Source organism: Rana temporaria, chromosome 1, assembly GCF_905171775.1.
Source record: "Rana temporaria chromosome 1, aRanTem1.1, whole genome shotgun sequence".
Classification (NCBI taxonomy): Eukaryota; Metazoa; Chordata; class Amphibia; order Anura; family Ranidae; genus Rana; species Rana temporaria.
Window position 1 is genome coordinate 212,380,676 of NC_053489.1, and position 15,671 is coordinate 212,396,346.

The 15,671-nt window shown below is 42.1% G+C and overlaps 1 protein-coding gene across 5 annotated transcripts in view; it reads left to right on the forward strand.

Moving 5' to 3' along the window:
- Window positions 1–15,671, forward strand: part of CABIN1 (calcineurin binding protein 1) — a 288,720-nt gene that overhangs the window by 21,019 nt on the left and 252,030 nt on the right. For all 5 annotated transcript variants that reach the window (XM_040349192.1, XM_040349212.1, XM_040349222.1 and 2 more), the window contains exons 7-11: window positions 3,749–3,878; window positions 8,004–8,153; window positions 8,245–8,531; window positions 10,155–10,320; window positions 14,976–15,109. In XM_040349192.1, coding sequence (XP_040205126.1) covers window positions 3,749–3,878; window positions 8,004–8,153; window positions 8,245–8,531; window positions 10,155–10,320; window positions 14,976–15,109 — 867 coding nt within the window. The remainder of the gene's footprint in view (window positions 1–3,748; window positions 3,879–8,003; window positions 8,154–8,244; window positions 8,532–10,154; window positions 10,321–14,975; window positions 15,110–15,671) is intronic.

Below are 15,671 nucleotides of genomic sequence, written 5' to 3' on the forward strand. Positions count from 1 at the left end.
ATGCCTCCTCACTGCCTGTTTTAACCCTGTAATTGCCACAACAATTGCATTAAACATGGTTGTGGGGCTTGTATGTGGCTTCCCTATTCACTTCTCACCAGAGCTTTGTAAACACCCCATTTTGTAGAATATCGGGGAGGGGGCTGAAAATGCAACTCAACTGCGTGTCTTTACCCCCCCCCCCCAAACAACAGACTAAACAAGCCCTTAAAGGAGTCGGACACCTTTCCTAAAAAAGAAAATAATATAGTATATAAACTTGCTATACAGGGTTAGTATTATTTAATATTGCTTTACATTTCAATATGCAGTTGCTGTCATTTTCTAACCCTGCCATAAAATTTGATAATGCAATTTGGAGGCATTCTGTGTACAATGGATGGAATACCCACAGAAAAGTTATTTCCTGCTTCTGTAATTGGCTTACTGATTTTTTTTTCTTTGATTTGCTGAGCATTATTAGAATGGTTGTAAAAGGCTTGTAGGTGCCTAGTGCTATGTATAGCAACAAGTTGGTTTTCGTAAATATATATCATAATTTATAGAAGCAGCATACAGAAAAGACCAGTATATAGTCAGTTAAATGCAAATCTATAATAATTGCAGCATTTCTGTGAACTTGATGATACAATTTCCACCAACTGTGTAATAAATTGATCATGATATCCTGGGTAGAAGCAACTTTAGTCATCCGTACATAAAATTAATAGGCTTAAATAAGTATTATAAAATAAATTGGAGTCCTACAGAGGGATGGACCCCAACAGTCAAAGGATAGTTTGCACGTATGTATAATACAGTCACCATACAGGATCATTTGGAAATGAAAACTGTGAACAACCATGACTCCACTGATGTACTGATAAGAGATCCTCACGTATCCCCTCATTCACAGCTTCCCTTCAAAGGAAGCAAAAACAGAGAGAGTGACAACTACAACTCCGAGGCTGTTGGGAGTTGTAGATATCTTTCTCTCTACCATATATACAGTGGATATTTCAGGTTTCTGTGATGTAAAAAAATTAGACAAAGATAAATAGTTTCAGAACTTTTTCCACCTTTGATGTGACCTATAAACTGTATCGGGGGTGGGGGGGAGTAAAAAATAAAATTAAAATAATATGGATGCATAAGTGTGCACACCCTTAAACTAATACTTTGCTGAGGCACCTTTTGACTTTATTACAGCACTTAGACTATCAGCATGGCATATCTTGACTTGCCAATATTTGCTCACTCTTTGTAAAAACACTCCAAATCTGTCAGATTGCGAGGGCATCTCCTGTGCACAGCCCTCTTCCCACAGATTTTCAATCAGATTCAGGTGTGGGCTCTGGCTGGGCCATTCCAAAACTTTAATCTTCTTCCTTTGTTGATTTGAATGTATGCTTTGGGTCGTTGTCATGCTGAAAGATGAAGTTCCTTTTCATGTTCAGCTTTCTAGCAGAAGCCTGAAGGTTTTGTGCCAATATTGAACTGTTCATATTTCCCTCTACCTTGACGAAGGCCCCTGTTCCAGCTGAAGAAAAAACAGCCCAATGCATGATGCTGCCACCACCATGCGTCACTGTGGGTATGGGGTTCTTTTGGTGATGTGCAGTGTTGTTTTTGCGCCAAACATATCTTTTGTAATTATGGCCAAAATGTTCAACCTTGGTTTCATCAGAGCATAACACATTTTCCCACATGCTTTTGGGAGACTTCAGATATGTTTTTTCAAAAATGTTGCTGGGCTTGGATGTTTTTCTTCACAAGAAAAGACGTCTTGCCACTCTACCCCATAGCCCAGACATTTGAAGAATACGGGAAATTGTTGTCACATGTACCACACAGCCAGTACTTGCCAGATATTCCTGAAGCTTCTTTAATGTTGCTGCAGCCTCCCTGACCAGTTTTCTCATCTTTTCATACATTTTGGAGGAACGTTCAGTTCTTGGTAATGTCGCCGTTGTGCCATATTTTCTCCACTTGATGATGACTGTCTTCACTGTGTTCCATGGTATATCTAATACTTTAGAAATTCTTTCGTACCCTTCTCCTGACTGATACATTTTAACAAAAAGATCCCTCTGATGCTTTGTAAGCTCTCTGCAGACCGTGGCTTTTGCGCCTAAGACAATGTCAGGAAAGACCTACTAGAACAGCTGAACTTTATTTGGGGTTAACCAGAGGCTCTTTATATGGTGGCAGGTGTGTACTGGCTCCTATTTAATGTGAGTTTGAATGTGATTGCTTAATTCTGAACACAGCTACATCCCCAGTTATAGGAAGGTGTGCACACTTATGTAACCACATTTTTTTATGTTGACCACATTTGGTAAAGGTGGGGGCCAGTCTCACTCATAGTGCTGCATTATTCATTTAATATGTTGAAGACTGAAATTGCTTCTACACAGAACACCATTCTCATTGCATTACACAATTGGTGGAAGTTGTATCATCAAGTATAAAGATGTGCTGCAGTTATAGATTTACATCAAACCAACTTTTATAGTGGTCTTTTCCTAATTCTGCTCATATAATTTATGTTGCATTACTGTTCACGTTGATATTATTGGTTTAAACTAGCGCATTTTAGTTTAGTTTTATTTGTTTTTAAATTTAACATATGTGATGTTCCAGACGTGTTTAAAGCAGAACTTTATTCATAAAAACTTGATAAAAAATAATGTTCTTTAGCCAGGAACAATGGGCCAGATTCACGTAGAATCGCGGCGGCGTAACGTATCCTAGATACGTTACACCGCCGCAATTTTTCATCGCAAGTGCCTGATTCACCAAGCACTTGCGATGAAAACTACTCCATTTAAATTAGGCGCGCTCCCGCGCCGGACCTACTGCGCATGCTCCGTTTCTTAACTCCCGCCAGGCTTTGCTCGCCGTGACGTAATTTTTTTGAACGGCGACGCTTTTAGCGTACTTCCGTATTCCCGGACGGCTTACGCAAACGACGTTAAATTTTTAATTTCGACGCGGGAACGACGGCCATACTTTAGACAGCAATACGCTTGCTGACTAAAGTTAGGGCACCAAAAAAAACGACTTACTTTGCGACGGGAAACTAGACTAGCGGCGACGTAGCGAACGCGAAAATCCGTCGTGGATCCGCCGTAACTCCTAATTTGCATACCCGACGCTGGTTTACGACGCAAACTCCCCCCAGCGGCGGCCGCGGTGCTGCATCCTAAGATCCGACAGTTTAAAACAATTACACCTGTCGAATCTTAGGGATATCTATGCGTAACTGATTCTATGAATCAGTCGCATAGATAGAAACAGAGATACGACGGCGTATCAGGAGAAACGCTGTCGTATCTCATTTGTGAATCTGGCCCATACATTCCACATTAACAATTATGCTACTAAAATAAGTGTCTGCTGTAAATTGCCTCCAGCATGGCTCCTGTTTCTTTTTACTGGAGGCTGTCATTGTGCTGAAGCTCCAAGCCCCTGAGCAGCAGTAAACCTTTAGGATGTCAGCAAATCGGCCTTTACAGTTTACAGGGTGAGGCAGTGTTTTATTAGATTTTAAATAGTAAAGGCACTTATTTTTAATGTTTTATATAGCTACTGTATACCTGCACAGGGGCCAGCATTAAGTGATCTAGCTGGACTTTATTTTCTGACTAACGTTCCAATTTAACTGATTTACTGTTTCACTCTTCAACCAAGTGCGTGTGTGTTGGGCAGTACTCTGCATGATAAAAATACACTAAATGTATTGCTTTGCTTTAAATGTTTTCCCCAGACTGTCTGTACTTCATCTGTAAGGCTCTGGAGAGAGACTGTCGCTACAGCAAAGGCCTAGTACTAAAGGAGAAGATTTTTGAGGAGCAGCCATGTCTTAGAAAAGACTCTTTTCGTATGTTTATGAAATGGTGAGCATATCTAACTATTTTAACCTTTTTTTTTTTTTTTATAATGGTGCTGGCACTTTCCAATTTCTTATTAATATTAATAACCTACTTAGTGGACTTAAAGCGGGAGTTCACCCATAAAACTGTTTTTTCAAACAATCCCCTTAGATTCATGCTCGTTTTGTCTAGGGGAACCGGCTATTTGTATTAAAATATGAGCCGTACTTACCGTTTTCGAGATGCATCTTCTCCGTCGCTTCCGGGTATGGGTCTTCGGGAGCGGGCGTTCCTTCTTGATTGACAGTCTTCCGAGAGGCGTCCGACGGTCGCATCCATCGCGTCACTAGTAGCCGAAAGAAGCCGAACGTCGGTGCGGCTCTATACTGCGCCTGCGCACCGACGTTCGGCTTCTTTCGGAAAATCGTGACGCGATGGATGCGACCGTCGGAAGCCTCTCGGAAGACTGTCAATCAAAATAGGAACGCCCAGTCCCGCAGCCCATACCCGGAAGCGGCGGAGAAGATGCATCTCGAAAACGGTAAGTACAGCTCATATTTTAAAACAACTAGCCGATTCCCCTAGAGAAAACGAGCAGGAATCTAAGGGGAAAAAGTGTTATGTACGGGTGAACCCCCGCTTAAAATAGGACTAAGCTCCCTTTTTTATTTTGTATAAATGTTAGGGTTTTGTTTTGTGGTTATAACAGCGGTTTGATACCCAAATCACTACTGCTTAGGGCATATACTTTAAAAGCGAAAATTTAAACCTCCACATTTTGTCTACATGTCTATAGCTCCCAACCATTTTGTATATTTTACTGTTTACTAATAGTCTTTACACACAACACTAATCACTACTTGGTTCCAACATTTCTCTGGCTTATACTTCAATTGTACCCCATCTACATGTTATATCAAAAGCTCTTACTTCCTGCAAAGACCAACATCGCTTACACCAGGGGTGTCCAACCTGTTGACTTTCCTGGACCACATTGGAAGAAGACGAAGTGTGTATTGGGCCACATTTGCTCGGCTGCGGGCAGCCCATTCATTTGAATGGGCTGCTGTTTTTGCGTTTCATGCAGGAAAAAGGTTCCTGCACCATTTTTGAACTGCAACGGCCAGGAAATTGCATGGTGCTTTTTCAGTAACGTTTTTCAGTTATGCGAAAAATAAATTCATTAGCAGTTGTATTAGGGTGGATTTTTTTTTTAATCAAGTCAATTAAAATCATGATTTAAATCACTAGTAAAAAGGCTTGATTTAAATCAACTTGATTTAAATCATAATTTTTAAAGGGCAACTCTCATCTCTGTCTCGCAGCTGCTCCTTCTCTGGTCCGCTTCAACGGTCCCATTCACTTTAATGGGACGGCTGGTGATGTGGCAGTGACACAAAAAAGTGAGGGACGTGGCAGCAGCAGGTGAGTAGATGCCCGCTAACAGGCGCTGCCATGATGGATCTGAAATGACAGGTGCTCTTTAAATGTAAGGTCTCATTCTTGCTGGTAGTTAGTTAATTTTTATATTTGCAAACAAAATTAAGGTTTCCGATTTAGAATAATAAGCTGTCAGGTTAGTAAAACAGCGATATCAGAACCGATTCAATCATACAGTTTGTAGTGTACATAGATTTTCAAAACAATGGGATAAAGGAATATTCCTGAACTTTGTTTTATGTCATGGTTACTGTGAAATTGTGTGAATGCATCAATGCAGTGCATGTTATGTCTTATGGATTCATTGAATAAGTTTACCAAAAATGTAAATATTGCAGAATATACAGCCTCATGCTACATAACTAAGCTCCATTTGCTGTGTAGGGTGGTAGAGGGGAGGTTGTGTGCGGAGGGCTTCGGGGGGGGGAGAAGCTTAGATCTGGGGGGTGCAGCCCACCTCAACACAGCATCCTTATCCCAGCCCAACCAATCCCCCCCCCCCCATTAAAGCCACGTGACATTTACTTGCCAGGTGCTATGTAGAATCTCTGTTTTAGCTGTTGGTGCTCATTTTTGCATTCACAGTTTCTATGCAATTAGGTATACATGGCATCCTTTGCAACCCCCCACTGGGATTGTTTCCACAATGGAAAAGGACACCTGTTGACACTATCTCTTAAGTTTACAAAGATAGCACCTTTAAAGTGGAACTAAAGTCTGTATTTCAAAAACTGTGAGAAGACAGGGGCAAGTATTGCAGACTTTAGTTCTGCTTCAAATTGTCAAACTCTCTTCAAATTTCTTACGAACCAGCTGAAATTTTCTTAGTGGAACTGGGTGGAAATAGTCGGCAGCACAGCTGCTGCATCCTGTCCGAGTACAAAAGCCCAGCAGAGGCATTCATCCTTCAGTGATGTATAGTGTGGATGGAGGTAGATTTTCGATTTATTCATTCCCAGAATTCTGTGAATGAATGACGTGGAAGTGTGGGTGAATCCACGGTTTTCAAGAGGATCCACTGTCACCGAGGGGGGCAAAATCGCAGGGAGATCGGGAGGGTGTTGGAACACGTTACACCCTAAATACAGGTGTAACATGTTCATAAAGGCGAACCTAGTCTTTAAGTGAAGTGAGGAATCCCAGTGTCTCAGCCCTTTTAGTGTTGAGAGTTTAAAGTGGAATTAAAGGTTTGTCTTTTAAAAAAACAAACATGTTATATTAGCCTGCTCTGTGCAAATCTTTTGCACAGAGCAACCCCAATCCTACTGCTGCTCCTAGCTCCTCCCCCCTTGACCAGTGCCCCCCCCCCAATAGCAATCAGCTTGTAATGGGGGCACTGGTACATGCTCACTCAGTCCATAAGACACAAAGAACTGCAGCCAGCCCCCCCCCCCGTTTTCTCCCCTTACTGGTTTACTGGCTGTAATTGACAGCAGTGGGTGCCAATGGCTCCCGCTGCTGTCTCAGCCAATAAGGATAGGGAGTCCTGGGACAGCCGAGGCTCCTGTGCACATTGCTGGATGGAGATGGAGCTTAGGGGAGGCTGAGAGGAGCTGCACACAGGTTTTTTACCTTTATGCATAGAATGCATGAAGGTAAAAAACCTTTAGCCTTTACAACCACTTTAATTCTCAAAATTTACATATTTTCTGATGCTGTAGTCTGCATTTTTGCCTATTTGTCTATCTATTTAATGTTGGGATGATGCCTCAGATATTTGACGGAAGGTGCTTGTTATTTCGATTTATATTCCTACCTTGTTTCCTTTTTTTTTAAATGGTGGGGTTTGGACAGTATATTGCATTCTCTGACTTGCCCAATATTTTATATCTGCTACATGATATCTAGCCTTTGAAAGCATAGTTTCCATTCACTGCTGTGACTTGGATATGTGTACTGTCCGTACTAAGCTGTACACATTAACTATAATCCCATTCTGAATTGTACAAATGGACAGTATTAATCACTTTTAAAATGGTTGTTACCTGTAAATCACTGCCAGTCCCTCTATTATAGCTAGGCATACTAAGCCGTATAAGTGTTTTATTAAAACGAGGCATGTAAATACCTTTTTAGAGCTATCTTCAGGCCGGTCACGTGACTCGCGGCTGCTCTACTAGATCAGGGCTGATCCAGGACTACAGCTGGAGGGGCCAAGATCTCCCTTTGACGTCAGCCGGGGAGGTCACGTGGCTGCTAAGCCCCTCCCGTTGTAGCCCTGGATTGAAAGTGTAGAGTGACTGCGAGTCACGTGACCGGCCTGAAGATGGCTCTAAAAAGGCATTTACATGCCTTGTTTTAATAAAACACTTATACAGTGTGGTATGCCAGGCTATAATAGAGCCATTTCTAATATTTTAATTCTACTAATAGTGGGGGGGGGGGGGGGCGGAGACAGAGACACAGAGCTGACAGGCAAGGAGGAGGGGGAGAGAGAAAAGCAGAGCTGCGGATGACAGAGGGAAGTAAACTAAACACATGGTTAGGGCTCAGCAGCCTTGATTATCCGGGTCAGCTCACAGAGGGGGACAGTGGCAAGATCAGCCAGATTTTTTACAGTTTAGAGAGGGGCAGATTAGACAGCACAAGCACTGTGCTGTTTAACCTGCTATAAGGGAAAAGGATCCATTTATTTAATTTTTTTAGGTAACTTTAAGATGTTAGGAGTGTCTGAGTCCAAAAATGTATGTTTTTGTATTTCCTGTGCAGCGACATTTCTATTCATGACGCGGATGTCGATGAGGAAGAGGCAAACAGAATTGTGGAGGAAGCATTAGAATTGCGCAGAAAGAGGCAGGCTTTAAATGTGAAGAAGCAGGAGCCTGATTTAAAGCTAGTTCAGCCAATCCCATTTTTTACGTAAGTCTTAATAATTTAACAGAGGTGTTTCTATAAAGTAGAATTTGTAACAAGATGGTGAATTGGGCTAATATCTGCTTTTTGTTTGTAGTTGGAAGTGTCTTGGTGAAAGTCTTCTGGCCATGTATCGTCACCTCACAACCTGTGAACCCCCTCGTCCTAGTTTGGGAAAAAGGATAGACCTTTCAGACTATAAAGATGCATCACAACCTCTACCTGTTCCCAAGACCTCCTCTCCCATAAGCATATGTACGGACGCACCCAGCATCTCCACTCCCAAAACACCAGTTATCCCAGCACCAGAGCCAGTTTATGCAATTTCCTCTGTCACTCCTTCTCTATCTTCTCAGAATATCAATGATTTATCCACTGCACAAGGTAACCATTATTATGTTTTATTTCAAATATACCAGTGGATTTCACAGAGGTACAGGACACATTAAATGTGTAGTCCTTATAGGAGCACATACACTACCTACAATATATAAAAAAAGAATAGACGTTCATATATTTGTGTTTGGGAAAAATTAAGATTGTTCTTTCAGAAATATTCTGGCCTAATTTTTCCCAAAAAATTGTGCTGTAGTCTGGCTAAAAATGTTACTATATATATATATATATATATATATATATATATATATATATATATATATATATATATATATATATATATATATATATATATATATATATAGTAAGGGAATTAAGTAGGTATATATTTGATAAGAGAGTTAAATAGCAGCTCCAGCGACAACTGGTAATGGTCACTTGGTAATGATATCTAGGATACTATGCAGACATACAGTCTTTGTCTTCTCAGTTCACCTTAATCTGGTTTTATAAAGATCCAGATTAGCCAGATTTAGCATGCTTTTCATTGGGCTTTTGGGTAGTGAGGTATCATTTGGTGGGTGGAACCTCGACGACCATCAGTAACTATTGCTAATCTTCTTTTGCAAGGCGATTGTATTTTAGTTTAATTTGTCTAGTAACGGGGTTGCTTTTGTAAAAAAAATTGATATTTATTAAAGTGGTTGTAAACCCACTTTTTTTACTTTTACCTACAGGTAAGCCTATAACAAGGCTTACCTGTAGGTAAGGAGAATATCTCCTAAACCTGCACGGTTTAGGAGATATTCCCCTCGCAATGCAGCCGCCGGACCTTGCCGAGTTTTAAATCTCCCGCGAGCATGTGCAGGAGTGACGTCATCGCCGCTCCAGCCAATCACAGTGCTGGAGCGGCGATACCCGAAAGACACGTCGAGGCAAAATGAAATCTCGCTCGGCGTGGACCAGGTAAGTGCTACACACCTCGTTCCGAGGTAAGTATTTCATAATGCGCTAATATGCGGTGCATATTAGCTCATTATGACTTTTGCCTTACAGGAGAAAAAATAAATAAAAAATTTGATGCGGGTTTACAACCGCTTTAAGGGAAAAAAAATGTATTGGAGATTTTTGTAGGATCTCTATCAACGTGTTAAAGTGGAGTTCCACCCATTTTTTTATGTTTGTCTGTGCTGCATGCTCTAATCTCATAGTGTTCAGAATGGACAATTTTTATTTAATTTGTTGCTTGTAAATACCTTTATTTTGTAGTCCTTCATTACTTCCTCCTCCTTATTTGCCTAGGCTATTTGCAAGGGTTTCTGGGATAGGCATCATGTTTCCCAGTAGTCCTTGCAAACCTGACTGAAACCTATTACATTGCTTGTGCACTGAGCATGTGCGAGATATGCAAAGCTGAAATCCAGGAAGTCATACAGTCTGGCTTCATGATGCCCACACTTAAGATGGCCACGGTCTATTTCTAGATTATAAACTAAAAGATGTAACAACCTAACAAAACGGACCTTAGTTTACAGACTAACTTTACTAGAATACATTAAGCTTGTGTATTACAGGTGTATTTATATTTAAAAAGTGAAATTGTGGGTGGAACTCCGCTTTAAGCTACTTAAGTTTTCAAAGTAACATTTTTTTATGTTTGCATTAAATTAGATCAATTGACAAGTGACAAGAACAAGAAAGGTGTGAAGAGGAAGAGGGTGTCTGAGGATGCCGGGGAAACCGCTAAACGACGCTCTGCCCGAGTCCGTAACACTAAATGCAAAAAGGAAGAGAGAATCGACTTTCAAGAATTATTAATAAAATTCTTGCCTTCCAGGTATAATTGTAGTGTGAATTATATAGTGCATTGAGTACTTGCCTCAAATAACTAGTGCATTCAACATAATCCCAGAATAGGAGGTTTGGGGCAACTCTGTGCAAAACCATAGCACAGAGCAAGCAAGTACAACATACCTGTTATTAAAAAAAAAAAAAAGAAAAAAAAAAGCTTTACAACCACCTCCGTTCAAACACCAAATACATTTGCAAACCCTGTTATTTCCGTGTAAAAATAGTAGTGACATCACTGTGCTGTACGTAGCCTGAGCAGTGCTGTGGGAGGGACCCACCTACTATAGACTGCATGCTAGAAAACTAGAGGAGGGGGCGGAAGCAAGACCAGCCATTCTGCAAACACAGAGCAGCACTGACTGATCTTTATTACAGTAAACACCTGCACAGAGGCAAATAGACTAAATTACTGCACAGATTTGTTATAATACACATGCCATTTATATTTAGTCAATATTTGCTTAATCTGGAGTTAAACTTTAACCCCTTGTCTACCAAGGTCTGTTTATAAATACCTGGTTTTCAAGGGGTTAAAGCAAGCTCATGGCTGCATTTTTTTGTGCTTCCATTTGGGCCTCTTCAGACATGAATCTGTGTTTCCCTTTTGCCCTGTTAGCAATGATTTCTAGAAGTCGCATGTTACACGTCTCTAGTTTTTTACTGTCTCTTGAAGCATGTCCCCAGTCTCTTATAGCATGTTCACAGCCTTTAAAAGTTTCCTGCAGCATTTTCAGTCTCTGACCAGCTCTTGTGTCATGTCCACAGTCTCTGACCATATCCTGTGTCTGCAGCCTCTGACCATCTCTGGAATCATGTGTGCAGTCTCTGACCATCTCTGGAATCATGTGTGCAGTCTCTGACCATCTCTTGAATCATGTGTGCAGTCTCTGACCATCTCTTGTATCATTTCTGCAGTCTCTGACCACCTCTTGTGTCACCTCCGCAGTCTCTGACCATCTCCTGTCTAATGTCCATGATCTCTGGCAATCTTGATGCCCATAGTCTTTGACTATATCTTGTTGTGTGTCTGCTGCCTTTGCCACTGTATATTTGCTGAATTTTATTGAAAGATTAGAAAGTTGAACATTACACCACTGGTCCAAGGTGCACCTTCCACACCCATGATGGCAGTGTCCATTGTGGTTCACAAGCTTTCCTGTTTCTCCAGGCAACCCAGGATAATGACTGTACCATTCAGCACATTCGGTGATTGAGGAGCACTAATGAATGCAGAAGCGACAAGTATTATGGGGACAATTCACTAAGAGTTAAATAACCGCTAATAATATGCAGTAAAATAACACATGCGGTAACAATTGTGCAAGTGTTCAATTCAACAAGAATTTGAAGTTAAATACTAAATGTGGTATTTGTTCTATTTAGCAGTAGTTTCTGCATCAGCTATGAGCGGGCTCACAGCTGATTGTGTAAAAAAAAGAAAATGTTGGGTCTGGTATGGATGTTAAGGGGAACCCCACGCCAAATAAAAAAAAACAATATGGCTTGGGGTCCCCACCAAAATTTATACTAGACCCTTATCTCGGCATGCAACCCAGCAGGTCAGGAGGGGGGGGGGGGACATGCAAGCACCCCCCCCCCCTTCTTAATCATACCTGGCCACATGCCTTCAACATGGGGGGGGGGGGGGGGGAGACGAGCAAGCACCCCCCCTTCTTAATCATACCTGGGCACATGCCTTCAACATGGGGGGATGGGTCACAAAGTAATAAAAACACACACACACTTTTTGACAAATCTCTTATTAAAAAAATTGTGTCCTCCGATGTAAATCCATGGTCAGTCCGTCCCCCAGGCAGTTTTTGGACAAATATCATGCGATAATGCCAGCAAAACCCTGCTATTTAACGCTCTGTCCTGTTTGTGAATTGGACTTAAGAGCTTTTTATGCTGTATTTATCAGTACTTTTTTTTTTACCGGTAAATACCGCATAATCGTTTTCTGTTTTGTTGTTTTTTTTTATGTGAAACGCTTGTGAGGTATCGCTGGTACCGTCAGAGTGAGAGTAATAATTCTAGGGCCATAATTCATGGTAAATCTGGAAATCTAAACCGATTAACCTTTAAACACTAAGGGCCAGATTCACGAAGCAGATACGACGGTGTATCTCAGATACACCATCGTATCTCGGATTTTTCCTGGTCCTATCTATGCACCTGATTCATAGAATCAGATACGCATAGATAGGGCTGAGATCCGACAGTGTCACACTGTGTTACACTGTCGGATCTTTTTTTTGAATTAAAAATGGCGCCGGGGGCGTTCCCGCTGATTTACACTGAATAATATGTAAATCAGCGAGATACGCGAAATTCACGACCGTACGCGGACCCGTCGCAGTGTTCTTACGTCGTTTCCGTAGCGCGGTACCCGTCGTATACTTACCCCTGCTAAAAGCAGGGGTAAGTATTGTTAAGTATGGCCGTCGTTCCCGCGTCGAGTTTGAAATTTCCTACGTCGATTCACGAACACGCGCGTCGCAAGTCTAGCTCCCGTCGCAACCACTGACGTCCTATTGACGTCAGTGGGAGCAATGCACGCCGGGAAATTCCCCGGACGACGCATGCGTATTTAAATCGGCGCGGGAGCGCGCCTGATTTAAATATGACACTCCCCTAGCCGCGGAATTTGAATTCCGCTGGGGGATTTAGGATCCGCCGTCGCAAGTTTGGAGGTAAGTGGTTTGTGAATTAGCCACTTGCCTCCTAAACTTGCGGGAGCGGATCTTAATTCACGTAGATCGAGCGGATCTATAGATCCGCTGAGCTACGTGAATCTGGCCCTAAAAGTGTTGCCTATGTAGAATTTAGCGTAGAATAAAGATATTTATGATTTCACAGATGCATGCAATTTATAAGGCTTGACATTAGGGTTGTCCCGATACCGATACTAGTATTGGTATCGGGATCGATTCCGAGTATTTGCGGGAGTACTCGTACTCCCGCAAATACCCCCGATACCGAAATAGAATACACCCGAACGACGCCCCGCCGCCGACGCATCCCGCTGCTACGCCGCATCCCCGCTTGGTTAATATGGGCGGGGAACATTACAGCTTTCATTTGAATAGCTTTAGTCTTCCGCGCTGCGCCGCGTATAGACACTCCCCCTTGCTCGGGTGAACTGTCCAATCCCGAGCAAGGGGGAGTGTCTATACGCAGTGCGGCGCGAAAGACTACAGCTATTCAAATGAAAGCTGTAATGTTCCCCGCCCGTATTAACCAAGCGACGGCGCAGCAGCATGTACGGTAAGGGGGACATGGCTGCATATATGGGGGGGACATGGCTGGATATGGGGGGGACATGGCTGGATATGGGGGGGACATGGCTGGATATGGGGGGGACATGGCTGGATATGGGGGGGACATGGCTGGACATGGGGGGGACATGGCTGGATATGGGGGGGCACATGGCTGCATATATGAGGGGGACATGGCTGCATATATGGGGGGGACATGGCTGCATATGGGGGGGGGGACATGGCTGCATATGGGGGGGGGCATGGCTGCATATGGGGGGGGGGCATGGCTGCATATGGGGGGGGGACATGGCTGCATATGGGGGGGGACATGGCTGGATATGGGGGGGGGACATGGCTGGATATGTGGGGGGACATGGCTGCATATATGGGGGGGACATGGCTGCATTTGTGGGGGGACATGGCTGCATTTGGGGACACATTTAAAAAAAAGTATCGGTATTCGGTATCGGCGAGTACTTGAAAAAAAGTATCGGTACTTGTACTCAGTCCTAAAAAAGTGGTATCGAGACAACCCTAGTTGATATGTTTGGTATGCATTTATTCGACACAACCCCATCTTTTATATTTTACCAAGAAAAGCTGCTGAAATATTGTGTTTGCACTAAAATCATTTTAGTGTCCTTTTACTTTTATCCTTATCTATAGCTAATATACGTCTAAGTTTAACCTAGTCCAAACATCCTCAAAGCTTGGTAGGGTATCCTTCAACTACTGTTTCCTGAGGAACCAATGCTTGCTTTAAAATACTTCTCATTGTACTTAGTTTTTAGTTTTTTGCCTACAAACTTATCCTTTTTATATCTTGACCATTCTTGAACATCTCCTACCTTAAGTTCCTCCCTGCTACCCATCTGTGCCTCTCTGCTTTCCATGGGCCTTGATTGTTCATAACTAATGAGCACATGTGTCTGCTTTATATTGGTCTATGAACTCGCACAGAGCAGTGAGTTATTGTTTAAGTGACTTCGTAACTTTAGGACATCTTTTTCATGCTGACTAAAGACATAACATGAGATGGATCATTTCCAGATTTCTACCTAAAATACAAAGAGGTCTCTGATATGACATGCTGCTTTTATAGAATGGCATCATTTACCAGAAATTGCTTTACAAGGAAGTGCCATTCTGACTAATGTTTAAATACTGCATGGCATAAGTGAGAATTCCTCCTTATTGTAGTTCCTTGTGTGCGCTGGATAAGATGCTGCTGTTAATGCACATATAACATCAGGTTTGTCTTTGAGTTAATACAGGTGCAAATTTCTTTCATGGTGTTCACTTTCCCAATAATAATATCTTTCATTTCAGTTTAGTTGGTCTTGTTGACCTTGTAGAATTTATTATTCTGTGTTTTCTCTAGGCTTCGCAAATCTGACTCAGAGGAAGAAGAAGATTTCATCAGTAACTATGAGACGCAATCGGGCATAAAACGGAACAAATTCCAAGCTGGCGATCATGTGATGTCAATTGATTCCACTACATTCATGGAGTCAGGTCTGAGGCAAATTGCATTGCTGTAACATTAGGGCCTCATGCACACAGGACGTTTTTACAGCTGCTGTGACGTTTTTTGGAGGCATTTGAAGGCATAAGCATTTAGGGGCAGTAGAAAAAAAACACAACTAAATGCTGTAACAAGGTTTTAGCGTTTTTAGGCATTTTTACATTATAGGGAGTGTTTGTACTGAAAAAACTCCCATAACGCTATTCAAAAACACGGCTAACAACATGTTTTTAACACTGCTTTTTCCTGGCATCAGCGCTGGCATTTTTTAAACGTTCTCTGTGCATGAGACCTTTTTTTTTTTTTTACGTGGGCTTTTGCTCAAGTCAGAATTGATTTTCTGTTAATAGTAATTCAAAAGTATCTCGAAGCAGATTGAGGCAACTTATGGAGGAAAATGCTGGTCAAAAGGATAAAAATTGCAGACCAATGCACCTGTCGGTAAACTCAAAATGAGCTCCAAAGTCTCTCACAGTGACCTCAAACACAGACTGTGCACATGTGAAAGAATGCTGCATTTGCTCATTGATACAAGCCCTTGGGCCGGGTTCA